Source organism: Pinus tabuliformis, chromosome 3_2, assembly GCF_031772625.1.
Source record: "Pinus tabuliformis cultivar Carrire ecotype Pingquan chromosome 3_2, CPIR1, whole genome shotgun sequence".
NCBI classification, from domain to species: Eukaryota; Viridiplantae; Streptophyta; class Pinopsida; order Pinales; family Pinaceae; genus Pinus; species Pinus tabuliformis.
Window position 1 is genome coordinate 705,022,333 of NC_142302.1, and position 16,511 is coordinate 705,038,843.

Consider the following 16,511-nt stretch of genomic DNA (forward strand, 5'->3'; position numbering starts at 1 on the left):
ACAACATATAGTTGACTTAGTGATGATTCAGACCTAGTTAAGGATTTGGCCATAACAATCATTAAATCATGGTCAAACTCAACTTATATCTTTATTATGAAGCTTTCATGTTTTGAATTGAAATCTGAAGTCTTTCATTCTATCTTAACCACTAAATTATAATAAACAAATTACTAACTATTTATTATAATAATATTATTTTATATTCTAATTTCATTTAATATTAATATACATTTTTTATATTTATAAATTAATAATAATTTACTAATATAAAAACAATTAATTTTTTTTTTATCTCAAAATATATATATATATAACTTCTCACACATATTTAAGGAAAGTTAAATTTAAAAAAACAAAAATACTTAACAATCCATTTAAAATTTGTCATTATTATAACTTAAAAATTAATTATTACAATTTTTTTTCTTCATCTTTAAGATTTTAATTATATTTCTATTTTACTATTCGTTTTATAACAAAATATCCATTAAGATTTTAATTATATTTCTATTTTACTATTCGTTTTATAACAAAATATCCATTAATATACATATAAATATTTTTAAAATTAATTAACAATTTTTTATCTCTTTATCATCCCGCGTATAAAGTTAACGTTCTGTTTTATTATTAATTCTGAGTTAATAAATATCTTTCAGGAATCCTTAAGCGTCCAAAAATAAATATTGAAAACAAATCATTGAATATCCGAATTCTAACATAATTTTCTTAAAATGGATAGATCCATAAATATGTCTCCTGTCTTTTTAAAAAATGGGAAGAAATAAAAAAATCTCCTGGCTTTTTAAAAAATTGGGGAAAAAAGGGACCTATCAGCTTTTGCAATATATCTACTTTTAAAGAAGTATTTATCAATTCTTTAAATTCATGGGCACTGCAGATTTCTGAAGTCATTACTTCAACACGATGACCACAATATCCAGAGTTTCACTATCAAAGAATACCAGTATAATCCAATGATAAAGATCCGGAATATTGAACTATAAAATTTTCAAGTATGTGGCTTCTAAATGATCCCTGCTCGCTCTGACAATAGAGATCAACTTCTAAAGGTGCCACATTGAAAAAAATTGGTGGGTCACTGGTGGATTCCAGGTCTAAGATACCTGGCTCTGGAGATCTGGACTGAAAGCAAAGTTCACGGGACACTAGTGGATGTGAGCTGCCTGGCTCCTGGTCATGTCACAACGCCCCAGGGACCACGTTGGGCTGTCCCAAATCCCCCATGCGATGCTCGTGGGCACCCACTCCGAGTCAATGTGGGAAATGGATAGTCACTTTTTTCTAGAAATGGAATTTCTCTCCAATAAACTATTTTCTATAGCCATGGAGACATTGTACACATATTTAATGCACGCAATGTGTTGTCCTTCGAATCCCCAAATAATTTAATTCGTTTCTTCACGCAACGTGCTCACCGTCCATAAAACCGATTTCGATTCAGACAGACCACGCTGTTTTGCCTTCAAATTTCCTCCGATTCGCTGTTATTCTCACAATCTTCGCGGGGGGCGGGCCGGCTAGCGAGGAATCTGAGGTTATTTCGGGGCATTTAATCTGATTGTATCCTGCGAGGATTTTCTGGTGTTTTAGATCAAGGGATTCGGCCGGTCAGCCGTAGGAATTCTGCGCAATTTGAAAGGACTTTCAACGGATTTTTCAGAGGACTTGATTCAACTATATATTTTGAGGATTTGAGGATTTTCTGGTGCTTTAGATCGAGGGATTCGGCTGGTCACCCGTAGGAAATCTGCGAAATTTGAAAGGACTTTCAACGGATTTTTCAGAGGAATTGATTCAATTATATATTTTGAGGATTTTATAGTGTCATAGATCGTGAAGCTGTAGCAATGTCAAATATGGCGTACGCCTATCTTTTCAAGTATATTATCATAGGAGATACTGGTAAGAAATGCTTTTGAGATTCATATCCTGTAAAAGTTTGGATTTGATTATCTGTAATCTTTCGCGTTTGTAGTCTTTTTAAACTTTGTTTCTGATTATGGTGTTTTGGATGGATTCGTTCTAAATACCCCCGACAGTTAAGGGGATTTCAGGGTTTTCAGATATGACTTTTCAGACTTTTGTCAATTTCCTTTTCCGCTGCGTGAGGAATAATTTGCACATCCAGCTGAAATTTGTTTCTTGTCAAGTTAGGAATCGATTTAATGAAATAACGAGCTTTATTTACCTTTTTCAAAGCTTTTTACTCATAACAGCGGGAATTTCAGTATCGAACGATTTTGGAACTTGTTGCTTCACTAATTCTACGGGTTTTGTCCAGTGTTTTCTTCTGAAAACTGTTCTGATTTTTTTCCGCTTACTCAGATGTGGGTTTCCATTATATAATTGCGTGTCTGTTTGATTTTTGATCTGTAGTATATTTGAATGCTGTTTTGATTTTAGGCGAAGTTAAATTATGGCCTTTCTTGGTATGCAGGCGTGGGAAAATCATGTCTTCTCCTTCAGTTTACTGATAAACGATTTCAGCCTGTTCATGACTTGACTATTGGCGTTGAATTCGGAGCACGCATGATAACTATTGAGAACAAGCCCATCAAACTCCAGATCTGGGATACAGTAAGAATTCTTTACCTCCTTTCCGATATGGGCATGATACAGAATATGGCTAGAAATAACAACAGTATTATTGAGATATCACAGACAACATTTAACACACTTCTTGTTATAGGCAAAGCTGATTCGAAATGGGGATGATCAAATTTGACCTTGTCTCTGTTCAATAATATATGTTAGACCTGTTATAAATAGGAAATAACATAACAGTAATCCACTTAAGGTCTTTCATATCTGCATGTCTCGATTCCTGTACCCGGGTATTTGGGGATGTCATATAGATTGGATGTCACAAGCTTTAATTATTCTGTCTTAAGCCAATCCAAGGATGTTGGCATTGCCACACTATGTGGATCTTGATTGAAATTTTGCTTAATATAAGGTTATGCAATTTCAAGAAAAGATTGGTGTCCTGTAGCTCTCAACGATATGAACATCATAGTCTTTAAATTAACGATTACTGGGTGAGCTGCTGCTTTTATGTTTTCACTACATCCTACTTTGATTTGTTTCAACTTTATATACATTTTCAAGTTATTATGGTTTTGCTGCGAAATGTGTGAAAGCTTTGAAAAATAACATGAAGTTAATTGTACCTTGAAAAGCAAAGTGCATTCCATAGCCCAGGTGGTAGTGGGGGTTTTCCATGAAGTTTTTTATAGACACCTGTAAATTTAAAGTTGTATTCTATATGTTCTATGTTTTGGAAGGTTTCTGGTATATTTTCATATCTAATTTGCCCATAACTTGGCAGGTATATCTTAGAATCATAAGTTAGAGCTGTAAACTCTCCACAATCCCAGTGCCCCAGGGGTTTTTCAGGGTGCTGAATCCATTTATGCACTCAAAAACCCATTTTAAACAACAAAAAATAAGATTTGGCCAAAATTGTTTTAGCTAGATTCAGGCCAAAAACTCCAAAACCTAGCATGTTTAAACAATGACAAAGTTAAATAGTATATTGATGAATGGAATATGAACACTAACACAGACTCATCTAAACCTATGTTTGATATACCCTTGAATCTGTGAATCTCACAGATGCATATCTTGTTCACACAATGGTTGACGTGATAAATATTCGAAATCGCATATGCAACATCTAGGCATATAAGACCTAGATTTATATGGGTCTGTGCTAGTTACCATATATGTGTGAAAACCATAAACTAGCTTGATCTTAACTCTTTTGTTTATTGTGCACAGTTTAAACTGTTCACTACCGTAAGCCACAAACAAGAAAGCATTTACCTACCTTCGATATATGGATCAATGTAAATGGCAGGGTTTTCAGGTCTAAGACTTATTGCCTCATTGCAGTATTTTAAGATTCAAAACTTCAACAATGATTGATTGGTTTTAGCATGATATTTTCATCCTCTCTAAGAGGAAGATAGATTACATCGACTTTGTAATTGATTTTTCATGTGATGCATTCTTCTACTAACAATATATTTTATGAGTGATTGCATGGTTGTAGGCATAATTTCTTCATTTTCTGCAAAAGTAGTTTAGATTGTATCAAGCTATTGTTTTGAGAGTGATTTTTTGGTTGCATCTGTCTTAGGTGTTTATTATTGATAATTATACACGTGGGATGATCCAGGGAAATTTGTATCTTTGATTAATTGGAAATCTGTAGGTTTGAACCTGCATTTATGCACAAAATTAGGATTTCAGCTGTTCATATTTTAGGCTTAGTTATTTTGTTTCCAAGCGTCATGTTAAGCTGACGGGCCAGTCTTGGCTGACTTAGGTACCCAAAATGGGCCCAGGCATGTGTGGGACATTTGGCATCCCCTACTTATCAAGGAGACCAGGGAAAATGTCGTATAATTTTTTCCTTTCCCTATGTAATTAATCTCTAAGGTTAATTTGCTTAATTCAATTTCAAGCCTTATTGATTTTCTATTAAGTCATTCCGTGTACCTAACTAAGTAGACAACTCAGAGGATGAACACCTTCGTGATAGCAAGGGTAATGAAGCTCATTTCGTGCTCACTGCTCGCCCATCCCTAGGCATTTATTAATCCCTCTATATTGTTTAATTCCTAACATGCAATTTTAGTAATATCAATTCCCAGTTTCTAGGTACAGGAGGCCAGGGTACACGGTTTTCCTTTTCATCTAAGTTGCTAACTTAAAAAGCTGTTAAGCCGTAAATATATCCAAATTATATTTTTACTGTTTGAGGTCCAGTGGGTCTCATTCCATCATCAAAATCCGTGAAATGAGGGATTCTCTTTAACTTCAATGTTTAAGCTGTAAATTTCAAAACTTCTAAAGTCTAGGCAAGAACACCTAGGGAACGTACTTGAAACTCTCGGTATTTGACTGGGAAACCATTCCTGGTGACATTCTCTGCAGATGGGGAATGTTTCTCTCCCGTCGCTAGATTCCCTGTAATGGGGGAACATTGGGGATGGGCTCCCCAGGGGTTGGGAGCAGTTTTCATGCTACGTTGATTTTAAATTACATAAAATGTTCATGTTAGAACAAAGAATATAAGAAAAGTAATGATTGAATCCAATAGGGAATATTTATGGTTATATGAATCATAAAATGGTTTTGTGGGTACAATGTAAATAGCACGTTCTGTCGGCTGTAAAAATGGAGAAACTTCATCGTTGCTTATGCTATTCATTTTAAACAAGGATGGTTGTTCTGCTTTTACTGTATGCCATTGCCCTTCTTGTACTGTATTTGTCATCTAGGGCACTTGTAGGATACAGTTCTTGATGTTTGTTTATGTCCTTCAGGCAGGACAAGAGTCTTTTCGGTCAATTACAAGATCTTATTACAGAGGAGCTGCTGGGGCATTGCTTGTATATGACATAACAAGGTAATATTGATGCTTATTCCAATCTTAGAAATGTTTTCTTGTATTATCTTGTAGCAGCATGCTATTGCATCTGTTTTACCCCACATTTTTCTTTTGTTTTACAACTCCTAAGTAGAAGCTGTGATAATGGTCTGTTTACTAGAGTAGATTAATGTCAACAATTTGTATTTAACCAGCTTGCATTGTCTTCTATGCATTTGATTCAACCTGTACCCGGCTGGTTTCAGGAGAGAAACGTTCAATCATCTTGCAACGTGGTTAGAGGACGCACGGCAGCATGCAATTGCAAATATGACAATTATGCTTATTGGAAATAAATCTGACCTATCTCACAGAAGGGCAGTAACTTTTGAGGAAGGGCAACAGTTTGCAAAGGAAAACGGGTTGATATTTATGGAGACTTCTGCAAAAACTGCCCAAAATGTTGAAGAGGTATTTGGTTGTGTGTGTATTTACATTTCAAAATGTATTTTTTGCATTGTTTATACTTTGCAATTACATAGCTTTGGGTAAAATTTGAATGTTTGGTTCTTAGGCATTTATCGATACCGCTGCTAAAATATATCGCAAGATTCAGGATGGAGTATTTGATACATCTAACGAGGTATGATTTTATCTAACTTATTCATCTTAGATGTGTGTTAAAATGTTTGCATTATCTGTTTCCATTAAGGCTTAAAATGTTTATGCTTGTTTCAGTAGTGACAAACCATTTTTTCATTAAAAACAGTAATTTTTTTACTTTTAGTGTTACTTTCCCAATATTTAATTCTCTTGATATTTTCAGGCCAACGGTATCAAAGTTGGATCTGCTGGTAGTGCTGGAACCAGTATTGTAGGCAGAGATTTTAATCAGAGAGGGGGGTGTTGTAATTGACAACATATATCTCCAGATACAAACAAACTGCATATTTGAGTGCATCCACATTGTATGGCAGACTGAGTATTAAAATGTTTGTTTTATCACTAATATGTGCATAGATTTGAGTTACGAATTTGTGGTCTGGGGCAGCTTAGTTTCAATATGCTGCTTCTGACTGCAATAAAGGATTAATATTCACAGTTCGATTCGATCTATTCAATTCAATTCATTGGTTCAGCTGCTCATGTTCTGCAACTGGTTGATTCTTGGGTTCAGCAGCTCATGTTCTGCAACTGATTGATTCTTTTATTGTAGTACAATTTCGATTCGATTCTATTCAATCCAATTCATTGGTTCAGCTGTTCATGTTCTGCAACTGATTGATTCTTTTTATTTTAGTGCAAATTCGATTCGATTTTATTCAATTCTATTCATTGGTTCAGCTGTTCATGTTCTGCAATTGGCTGATTCCTTTTATTGTAGTACAATTCTTTTTCTATTTGTACGAGAGATACTTTTGCACAAGGGAAGGCGTTGCTGTCTAGTTGCATATAACATGCTAGGCAATTCAGAAATATTTACATATAATAAGGTGGAGAGTGCAATGGGCTGCTGCAAACTTGTCTTTTGGTGATCAATGTACAAAATTGTCAGTATTTTTAAGTTATATCATTTAACAAATGCCGAGTTTGGTCTACTTCTAGTTTATAGTAGACAGACTCGGCCCACATGGATGTTCTATTAATATTTATGATAAATACCAGTATAGATCCATCTTGATCCATCACTGATCTAGCAAGAGCTGAGATGATTAAATCCCTTGACATGGATGTCCGATTATTATTTATGATAAATACCAGTGTATATCCATCTTAACCACTGATCTAGCAAGAGAGTTGAGAGGATTAAATCCCTTGATGTGAAAATTAGGATTATTTTATTTTAAAAGGGACAGATGGACATACTTACACATCTCTCTTATACTGTAGAATGACCCTATTGCTCTTCTGCTCAATGAGCCTCTAGGCTCAATAATATTTTATTCCAATATGTACATATTTCTTTGAATCAAGTAGTGTTTTATACAACATAATCTAAAGGAATATGTAATTTCTTTTATGTTTAATATGAAGTTGACATGTGATAACAAAAAAAATAATAACACTAGTTAAAAAATTCAATATGGATTATAACAAAAATATAAATGCCAATTTAAATACCAATATAGATCCAAATCTCTTGAAGTGAAAACTTTTTTTAGAATGCAAAATTTAAATAAAATATTTGCACCTCAACATATTGATTATATATATATATATATATATATATATATAGATATAGATATATATATATGCTTTTTTAATTATATCTTACGTTTTTTTTAATATACTTTTTTTATTTTTATTTTAAAAGAGATAGGATAGACATACTTATACATCTCTCTCATATTGAATTGCATAATAAACCTATCATCTCAATAATATTTTATTCAACTATCTACATATTTCTTTTGTATAAAGAAGTGTTTTATACAACATAATTTAAAAAAAAATTGTAACTTCTTTTATTTTAATATAGGCGCATAATCCAAATCAAATTCTTACTTTTGTTACTTAACGTACCCCTGTGCTCTTTCTCAGCCTTCGTGTTGTGTGTATGCTTGTTCCTTTGATTCCTAGTTTTGGTATTGATTGAGCTCTTGCTAGCTATGGTATCCCTTGAGTGGCTTTGTGGTTTTGATAGTTAGAATCTGGCACAGGTGGTTCCTCTTGTAGAGAACTGACATAGGCATCATAATCGTCGAGTTGAGGTGGAGGTGGATTGGTGCACATATTTGCAATTGCTGCTACTTTCATTGTGTCACCTTGTGTCGTGCCTTTCTTGATTCATGAGAGTTGATCGCTTAGTCAATTGGATCTATATGTTCTGTGTCTTAGAAATTTCTTTCACTTCTTTTTCTCTTGAGCAAACTGACCACAATCAAGATATTTCCTTTTAAACATGTTGGCCACAATGCCTACAAAATTTATCATCTTGTATTGTCCCATAAATTGTATGTATAACAATAATTTACTTCATCACTTTGTTCTTTATCCCCCTTTTCCTATAAGCTCCAAATTTTGTTGTTTCAAGTTATAATCTAGTAAGTTGGAGATATCATGATTATTAGAACAAACAAAATTAGAATGATTCCCACAAGGGAAAGAATCCCTTTAATAATAGGCACGTCATCAAAGGAAAATGAGCCAACATTGGTTTCTGTTAGCTTTGCTATAGGTTGCTGATGTTCAAGGGGGCCTAAGTAAGCCCATTTCCTCGGTTTCTGCTCAGAAGAGGTCTACACCGGTCACCTTCTTTATTTCCCTTTACCCCCCGCTTATATCTTCAAACCCGTTGCCTCCATTTTACCTCTGAAATTATGTGAAATTCCATGATTCCTCCGACCCCTGAGCGCTAAGTTTTAGCCATCATACGACCATATTCACATGACCGCGCGCCTTTACTGACTTTTCTTTGTCACATCAGTGGTAAACATGTGTGACCTTTTCTGCATCGTCCGATCGTCTTCGTCGATGATCGGACGTCTTTCACTTCCCCTGCCGCCGAAACATGCCTGCACTTTAACCCGCGGGGAAAGCGGATTCTCTCCCATCACGTCCGCCTGCTGACTCGCATCGCTCCCCCGCATACAAATACCGCACATCCCCCGTAAGCAGTGCGATCAATACCGCCCCGTCGCGCAAACCGTTTTCCCCGGTTGTTAATCCCCACGCATCTCTTCCGCTCGATCGCTGTCGGATCTGTCCGCTTGCGATCCAACGGCTCACGCTCGTCCATTCCCGTTTCCGCCTGATACCTCTTGTAAACTGATCTCTGCCGTCCATCTGTGAGATCTGACAGCTCATAATCACTCCGCCCTGCTTCTTCCCGATGCCTCCCACCGAGAGATCCCCACCATTCATTCGTTTAATCCAATGGCCAATTTTCTTCCTCCGCCTATCCCGACTATCCACGTCCATAACCATTCTGTGCTCCCAAAGGACGAAGGTGATCACCTACCAATACTCGGAGCATTCCATCTTCACCCATTGCATTCAAGGAACAGAGTGGCCGAAAAGGAAAGGACGTGCCTCGAGTAGTTACAAGCATTTATCAGTCATGGAATATCTTCTATACTACACTCCACCTGTTCGAGGAGGACAACAGAGTACCAGAGAATGTCAAATTCATTCATTGAAGCAGCAGATCGTAGCAGAGGCCCATTTTAGATAGTTAATGTGGTTGGTAGTCCATTATGACCCCTCCATGCATAGAATAGCAGAGCATTTTTGTAATCAACCTCTATATATGCCCAGAAAGATGTAAAGAAGGTTGATGGTTGTTGTTTTGATGTAAGGTTCAACTTCTGGAGATTGTAACCACTATGATACTTGCAGCGTCTGGTCTTCATTTTCAGCTAATACAAGCTTCTTTTGCTGTTAATTGTTCACCTCCCATTTCTGCTCTGTTCTAAGCTGTCTGTTATGCATTTATTCATGTGCTCTTGATTTTTAGCATTAGAGGGGTTGTCATCCCACCTCTGTGTTGAAGTCTAGTATGTATCATTGAATGTGTTATGCAGGTTTCTGTTCACTTAATGCCAGAGAAACGTTATCATGTCTGTGCATTAGGAAATAGATTTGCATACCTCTTTATTGGTTGCAGCCGACCATCACATGGTTTTGTGCATCTGTTGGTGTGGTCAGTATTCTCCATGTCCACCTAATCCTCAAACTGTGAGTAATTGGTGGTCTAAAGCCTTGTAGTTCGGGGGTGTTCACCCATGTCTAGGTTAAGCGTAATAGAAGTGGTTATCTGGCTTGAACAGGCATCATTCCTTCCATTCATCCATCTCCGACATTTTTGTTGAGTTTGTAATGTTCCCGAGCATCTCTTAGATACAACCTAGGAGAGTTTCTTGGGGTGATAACATTAATTGGTGCCGTTGTCGAGGACAGGAGATTAAAGCTCAGCTTCCCTGGGAGATGACACAGTTCCAGATTTTGATGATAGACAAGGTTTGGGCACATTTTTGGTTGTAATCATCTATCTGGCGACTCCACTGGAGGAAGACCATCCTTTGGCGACTCCACATTACAGTCCTGGCTCAGTTTGTGAGGCATACTCGAAGAAATCCTCAGAAATCACCAGCGGTTCAAGTGCCTGACCCTGAGAGAATTGTTAAATCGAAGAAAACATCACAGAAAGGAGCATCAAGATCAAGTAAGCCAAAGAAACCTTATGTATCTCTGCAAGAGAAGCTTATAACTGAAAATATACAGTTTGAAGGTCTAGAGCCTAACATTGTTAGTGAAGAATCACCTTCAAAGATTCATAAAACTCCTTGTTTAATTAGTTCCCCTTTGAATCTCGGTCCAAAGAAAGTTTTCCATACAGTCCATCATATCCCGTTGTCTCTATCATCCATTACATTGCTTCAAACTACTCAATTTTCCAGTGTCCTCCCTCATACCCCAGTCATGGCAGGACAACAAGCACCTACGAAGATGGAAAGAATTATTGCTGTCAGGTATGGACCCCTGGTCCTGCCTGTTCCTTCGAATGCTATGCCTGCAGGAGAATATCAAAAATATATGCCTAATTTCACTGGCACAGAGGGAGTAATAGCTGAAGAAAATCTTGAGGTTTTTTATAGTTATGCTGATAACTTAGATATAAGTGAAGATGATGTGAGGATGAGAGTTTATGTACAGAGCCTTAATGGAGAGGCTAGGAAGTGGTTCAGAGAATTGCCCCCTGGATCTATTTGGTGGGCCCTAGTATTGTAGCAATAATGCTACAACTCTTGGAACTCCCTTCTTTAATTTTATCAACCCGGTAGTTCGTAACAAACTTGGAAGCGACGGTGCTGTATGCACAAGTACTAGCTCTTGCCGCAGCTGTCACTTGATCAGCTGGCACAAGTCCGCTAGGGGCTCAAGCCAACTTCTATGAGCTCTTAGAAGAAACTTTTTAACTGATGGACGAAAGCTAACTCAAAGGAAGCTAATCTACTTGCGGAAAGAAACTGAAAGCCAAAAAGACATGCAAACCCTAACAAACCCTAATTCTACCAACTAGTGCTACTGATGCAAAAATGAGAATGCAAACTACGAGAAGAGATGCCATTACTTCTAGGAAGGTAAAATGCATGTGTCTAAGTTATCGCTATCTGAAGAAAACATCTTTTTGTATTTTTGATTAAGTTGTTGAAATTATCATGCATGTGCTTCTAACTAGTTTTCCACTGTGCAGAGGTGGATCAAGGAGGAGAAGCGCTTGGGAAAGGTTGGGAAGGTTCAAAGAGGGTCTAAAGGGTCCCTAACACCCTTCCAGAGAGTCTCACAAAGTTTGGCTGCCAAGAAACCGTGTTTATGAGCTTCTACAGGAAGTCTACAGGGGTTTCTACAGGATGTTCAGAGATTTCTACAGGATGTTCTGAAAAGAGGATTTTGGAGAATGGATGGAGGGAAAAAGGTGGAGGAACGAGTATGGAGGTGAAATAGGGGTGTAGGGGAGTTCAAGACTTGGAGGTTGGAGTTGAGGAGAAGGTGTAGACGGTGAGATTTGTTCAAGGAGGGATGAAACGATGTTGTACAAGAAGATGAGAATCATGGCAAAGTAAGCGAATGAGTTAAATGTAAGGTAAGGGTTCTGAGTGAAGGATGAAACAGGTAGGTTGGATGGAGTATGTGCAAGTAAGGAAGGGTAATAGGTACTCTGCAAGTGGTTTTTCAAACTAAACAAACAAAGATATGCAAGAAAACAAAGATCTAGTTATGCTACCCTAATATGATCTAGCTAATAGTAACAAGAATGGACAACAACTTTATTTGCAAGGAAACCATGTATATTAACTATGAAATGAAGCATTCAAAGATCTGAACATGTAACCAACTTCTGCAAATGAAAACCAAACACTAATGATTGCATGGCAAAGCAAAGTTAGTGTTTTTGTGGGCAACAAAGTCATCCTAGTCACAGCTCCTGATCCCACTGAGGGAGAGGTGAAACCACAGATGTTTGTTGGCCCTTTTCTTGAAGTTTTTTCTGTTAACAACCTATCAACTAAATCTGAGCATGAAAAGCTATTTTACTCATCAAAAAAACAAACTAAATAACAAAACAAAATAGCAGATTTTATTCTCAGAATGCAGCAAAGACACATAAAGATAATTAGAGGAGGTATTGGGCGCTTGAGATGGGCCCAACCCCAAGAGCTACAGCCTCCTAAGAGAGATTTAGAGCTGGTGCAAAGCTGGATTCATCTTTATTGATCAAGAAATGAAGAGTTACATCAAAACTGTCCACAAGGAGAACTTGAGAATGAGCTGAAAGCAAAGCTAATCTATTGCATACAAATCGAATTACAAAATGACTACAACAAGGCTATGAAATGACTAACTACTAGCTACTATCTACTGGCTAACTAGCTAACATCCACTGGCTAACAAAATGACTAACTGGCTAACCAAAATGAGGCCCTAAGCCTTCTTATTCATACAATTTGAGGACCCAACAGTCCTCCTAAAATTTGGGGACTTGGCTGCCCAAGACTTGTAGTTAACAACAGTCCTACTTGACTTGCTTGGCTGCCCTTGTGCTCATTGATTTGGTGGCCTTTGAACTCCGAGCTGATGGTGGAGAATTCGAAGTAAGGGCCCATAAATGAGGGGGACACCTTCCTACAAATCCTCTAGCTTGTTCTCCCACGAATTTGGCTGCCAAGTGCTCATTAAGACCTTCAATTTTGTCTCCAAGTGGACCAAAAAGGCTACACAAAGCACCCATTAGACTTTTTGGCATAATGACTAACCAAATTCACTCTATTAACATAAAAATAATAAAAAACATGCAATAAACCAATGAGAATGGTGGATTAAGTCAACTTAGGAGGTTGAATGAGCCCAAATAATTGTCCATTGTCGGGGCTCATCATCACCCCCCTACTAAAAGTGTTGCTCATCCTCTGAGCAACCAATCTCTCTCCTCGTCTTTGATGGTCCTGGTGGCTTCTTTGGCTAACATCTCGGCTGATTTCTCCTTTGGCTTCCCTCTTTTCAAACTTCCTGTAGAAACAGTTCTCTGTCTTCATGTAGAAACAGTCTGCTAACAGTTCTCTGTCTTCCTGTAGAAACAGTCTGCTAACAGTTCTCTGTCTTCCTGTAGAAACAGTCGGCACTGTCTTAGCCTGCTTGGCTGAGGGTGCTTTTCCTTTCAGCTTGGCTGTGGCAGCCTTCGTCTTCTCGCCCTTCTTCTCTTCTTCCTCACTGTCTGCTGCTTTTCTTAGTGAATCCTCAGCCTTGTTATGAGTGCACAAGTATATGCAATCATATGGAAGAAATGGTGCCCTTGGCATTTGTGTTATTTTACCACCCCCTGCTTTGGCCTCAACAACTTGTCCCTTTCCCTCATTCCTCTGCCTGTTCCTTCTGTGGTGGTCTTTCTTGTGTTTGTTACATCATCATTGAGACCCTCACTGTTGCTTCTTTATCATATCCATGAAGTCTACCTGAAGGTTAGATCTCCATGTGTGTCTAAATTGTGATTGCAACCGTGGAATTTTATTTCAAATACCCATTGAGAGATATCAAATTACAGTTCACACAGAGGTATGCAGGCCAATATAAATTGTATGCTGAGATCCTTGATCATAGGACAGATCCTTCAACTTCATCTCTTTGATGAAAACACTTGCAGGTTGACAAGATGATGTTCATACATATTCCTAGGTTTATACATCCATAGATATTTCCTTTAATCATAGATATGTTGAGTATCACATATATTCATTGTGATATGTCTAAACAGATCTGAATATAGAGCCGAGATGTAACCCTTGTTATTTCTGCAATATATATACACAGTCTTCTCTGTCCCTCAACTGCAAGTTTCACAGTAACAATCCTTCCATCAATGGTTTTGTTTGGTTCCTCACGGGCTCACTTAGTAGCCTCCACAGTCTTGAGAGTCACAAATGCAAATCCCTGGTTGGTTGCTTCCCTGCAATGCTATAGAGCTCTGTCTAACCAACGCCAGGAGACCTTTCAAACAAGTCAAAGCCACAGATGGAAATCTTTTAGCACATCGTCCAATTGCAGAGACTGCATCTGCGGCAAACTTTCTATCTGGATCCCTAATATAGTCCTGAAACTCTAGCAATATTGTATGAATAGATGATTCCGTTGCAATGAGAGACAAGATCTCCAGCTTGATTGCTCGCATATGGCATGTATCAGAAGATTGAACAAAGAAATCTTCAAAGAATGGCTCAAATAAGGAGGGCATTGCTGCAACAAATGTTGCCAGATTTGATAGTACCACATACTGTGAGTCATAAGAGGACCTGAGAAGGAACAAAAGCAGCTTCACAATTCTTTTCACATCCTTGACTGGAGCCATAAGCCAATGGACATTCTTTTGACTCCATAACAAAGGCAATGTGCATTGCAATAGAAGTTTCAACTCACTATGTAGCTCAATAGTAGGAGTAGCATCATCTGACTCCGATGAATCACTGCTCAAGGAAGTCGTCCTTTATAACTTACGTTGATCATTTCTCAAGTAGCTTGAAACCAGGCCCTGTCCTTCCATTTTTTGACCTTCCTCTACGTTAGAGGCACTGCTTCTGCCATATCCGTGGTTCACAAAACCCTCTGATGAACTATCAAAATTTTCTGTTTCGATGTTTAGTCTCTTTGAATAACTTGAATTGAATGCGGCAGACATTTTTGAAATTCCATGTTTTGCAACAGCATAACGTAATAAAATCTCAATCAAGATAATCTGGCCCATATGAACTGCTGTGCTATCATGAACTGCAGTGGTTAACTATTTGTTCTCTGCTTGAAATCTCATCCATCAGTTGCACTGGAGTTTAACTGTCCATCACTACCCGTTTTCAATTTCCTTCCTGAGATGGCTGAGCACGCATGTCGATTGCACCCACCGAGCGTTGTTTGAACTGGACGAGGGTGGCCAGTTAGCTGGCCACCGATTTTTTAATCCGACTATCTCATTCATTCATGCAATGCTTAGATTAGATTCATGCAAACAGAGGAACAAGTTTAGTCACGTACCTGCAAGTCGTGCGTGGTTGCTTTGCTGCATGCATGTGTTGATCTTCATTTGCTGCATGCATGTGTTGATGTAGTTGCATGGTGGCTTGATTGATGATTCATGGCTGTTTTGTTTCTATGCAGGTGTCTTCTGGACGGATCCAAGCTCCAGACAATTGTTTCCACGTTCAAATCTACACGTTCAAGCTGCTGCTGCTGCATTGTCACAGAACCAGAACTTACTTGTTTTCGCCATTTCTCCCAAACGGCAAAGCGGATCGATCTGAAACTTGCTAAGCATGTTTCTATCATCATTATGCATCTCCCATAGCAAAATCGTGATCAATGGATGCACGGATTTCGAGAAAAATGGAAAATGGCTGAAGATTTCAGAGATCGATTTCTCGGAAACCGTGCATCGGAATCGGCTGAAACTGCTTGGGTAGGTTACCATCACTCACATGCATATCCCCATGAAACAGGTTTTGAAACGGATGCACGGATATGGAGAAAATGAAAAAATGGTTGATGGTGATGGAGGCTGATTTCTTGGAAACCGTGCACCGGAACGGTATGAAACTACTCAGGGATGTTGTCATCACCCTTGTACAATTCCCCATAAAACGGTTTGTCAAATGGATGCATGGTTTTCAAGTTATGGCAAAAACAAATTTTGCTCTATGGATTTTTGCCTCAAGGCTTTTTGCAAATGTTTGCATGGAAGGGAAAACTGAGCTTGGGCTGTGATGCAGGTATGGAGATGATGGAGGAGGAGTTGGAAGATTGCATGAGGACTTCTGAACCCTTGAGGAAGCTACCATGTTCGCCAAACCACTTTTTGAAATCCATGTCTAGTTTCCCACAATTTCTACAGGAAGTTCCTGTAGAAGCACAATGAGAAGCACAAGGAGGTGGAAAAAATGATGGATAAAGGCAAGGGATGGACACACAAGTGCTTGTAGGCCTAATCAACAGATTCCCACCATTAGATTCACTTTTGAAATTGGATTTGGCTCGTCCAAAGGTTCTACAGGATGTTTCCTGTAGAAATACAGAGCTTCCTGTAGAAGGCAAAAAAATTCCTTTGACCTTGATTTGAGTGCTCCTC

General features: G+C 38.0%; 1 protein-coding gene across 1 annotated transcript; it reads left to right on the plus strand.

The window, feature by feature from the left end:
* The first annotated feature begins 988 nt into the window (after positions 1-988).
* On the plus strand, positions 989-6,663 carry LOC149182589 (ras-related protein Rab-2-B-like). Its single transcript, XM_089416891.1, has 6 exons — positions 989-1,929; positions 2,465-2,604; positions 5,361-5,443; positions 5,671-5,875; positions 5,979-6,047; positions 6,231-6,663. The coding sequence occupies exons 1-6, from the start codon at positions 1,875-1,877 to the stop codon at positions 6,318-6,320; spliced, it is 642 nt and encodes a 213-aa protein (XP_089273017.1). The 5' UTR covers positions 989-1,874; the 3' UTR covers positions 6,321-6,663.
* The last annotated feature ends 9,848 nt before the right edge of the window (positions 6,664-16,511 follow it).

Excerpts from the sequence above, each read along its gene's own strand:
- LOC149182589 (XM_089416891.1), top strand. The coding sequence starts at position 1,875 with ATGTCAAATATGGCGTACGCCTATCTTTTCAAGTATATTATCATAGGA. Across the intron at positions 1,930-2,464 it reads TATTATCATAGGAGATACTG|GCGTGGGAAAATCATGTCTT; the intron begins GTAAGAAATGCT and ends CTTGGTATGCAG. Across the intron at positions 5,444-5,670 it reads CTTGTATATGACATAACAAG|GAGAGAAACGTTCAATCATC; the intron begins GTAATATTGATG and ends GGCTGGTTTCAG.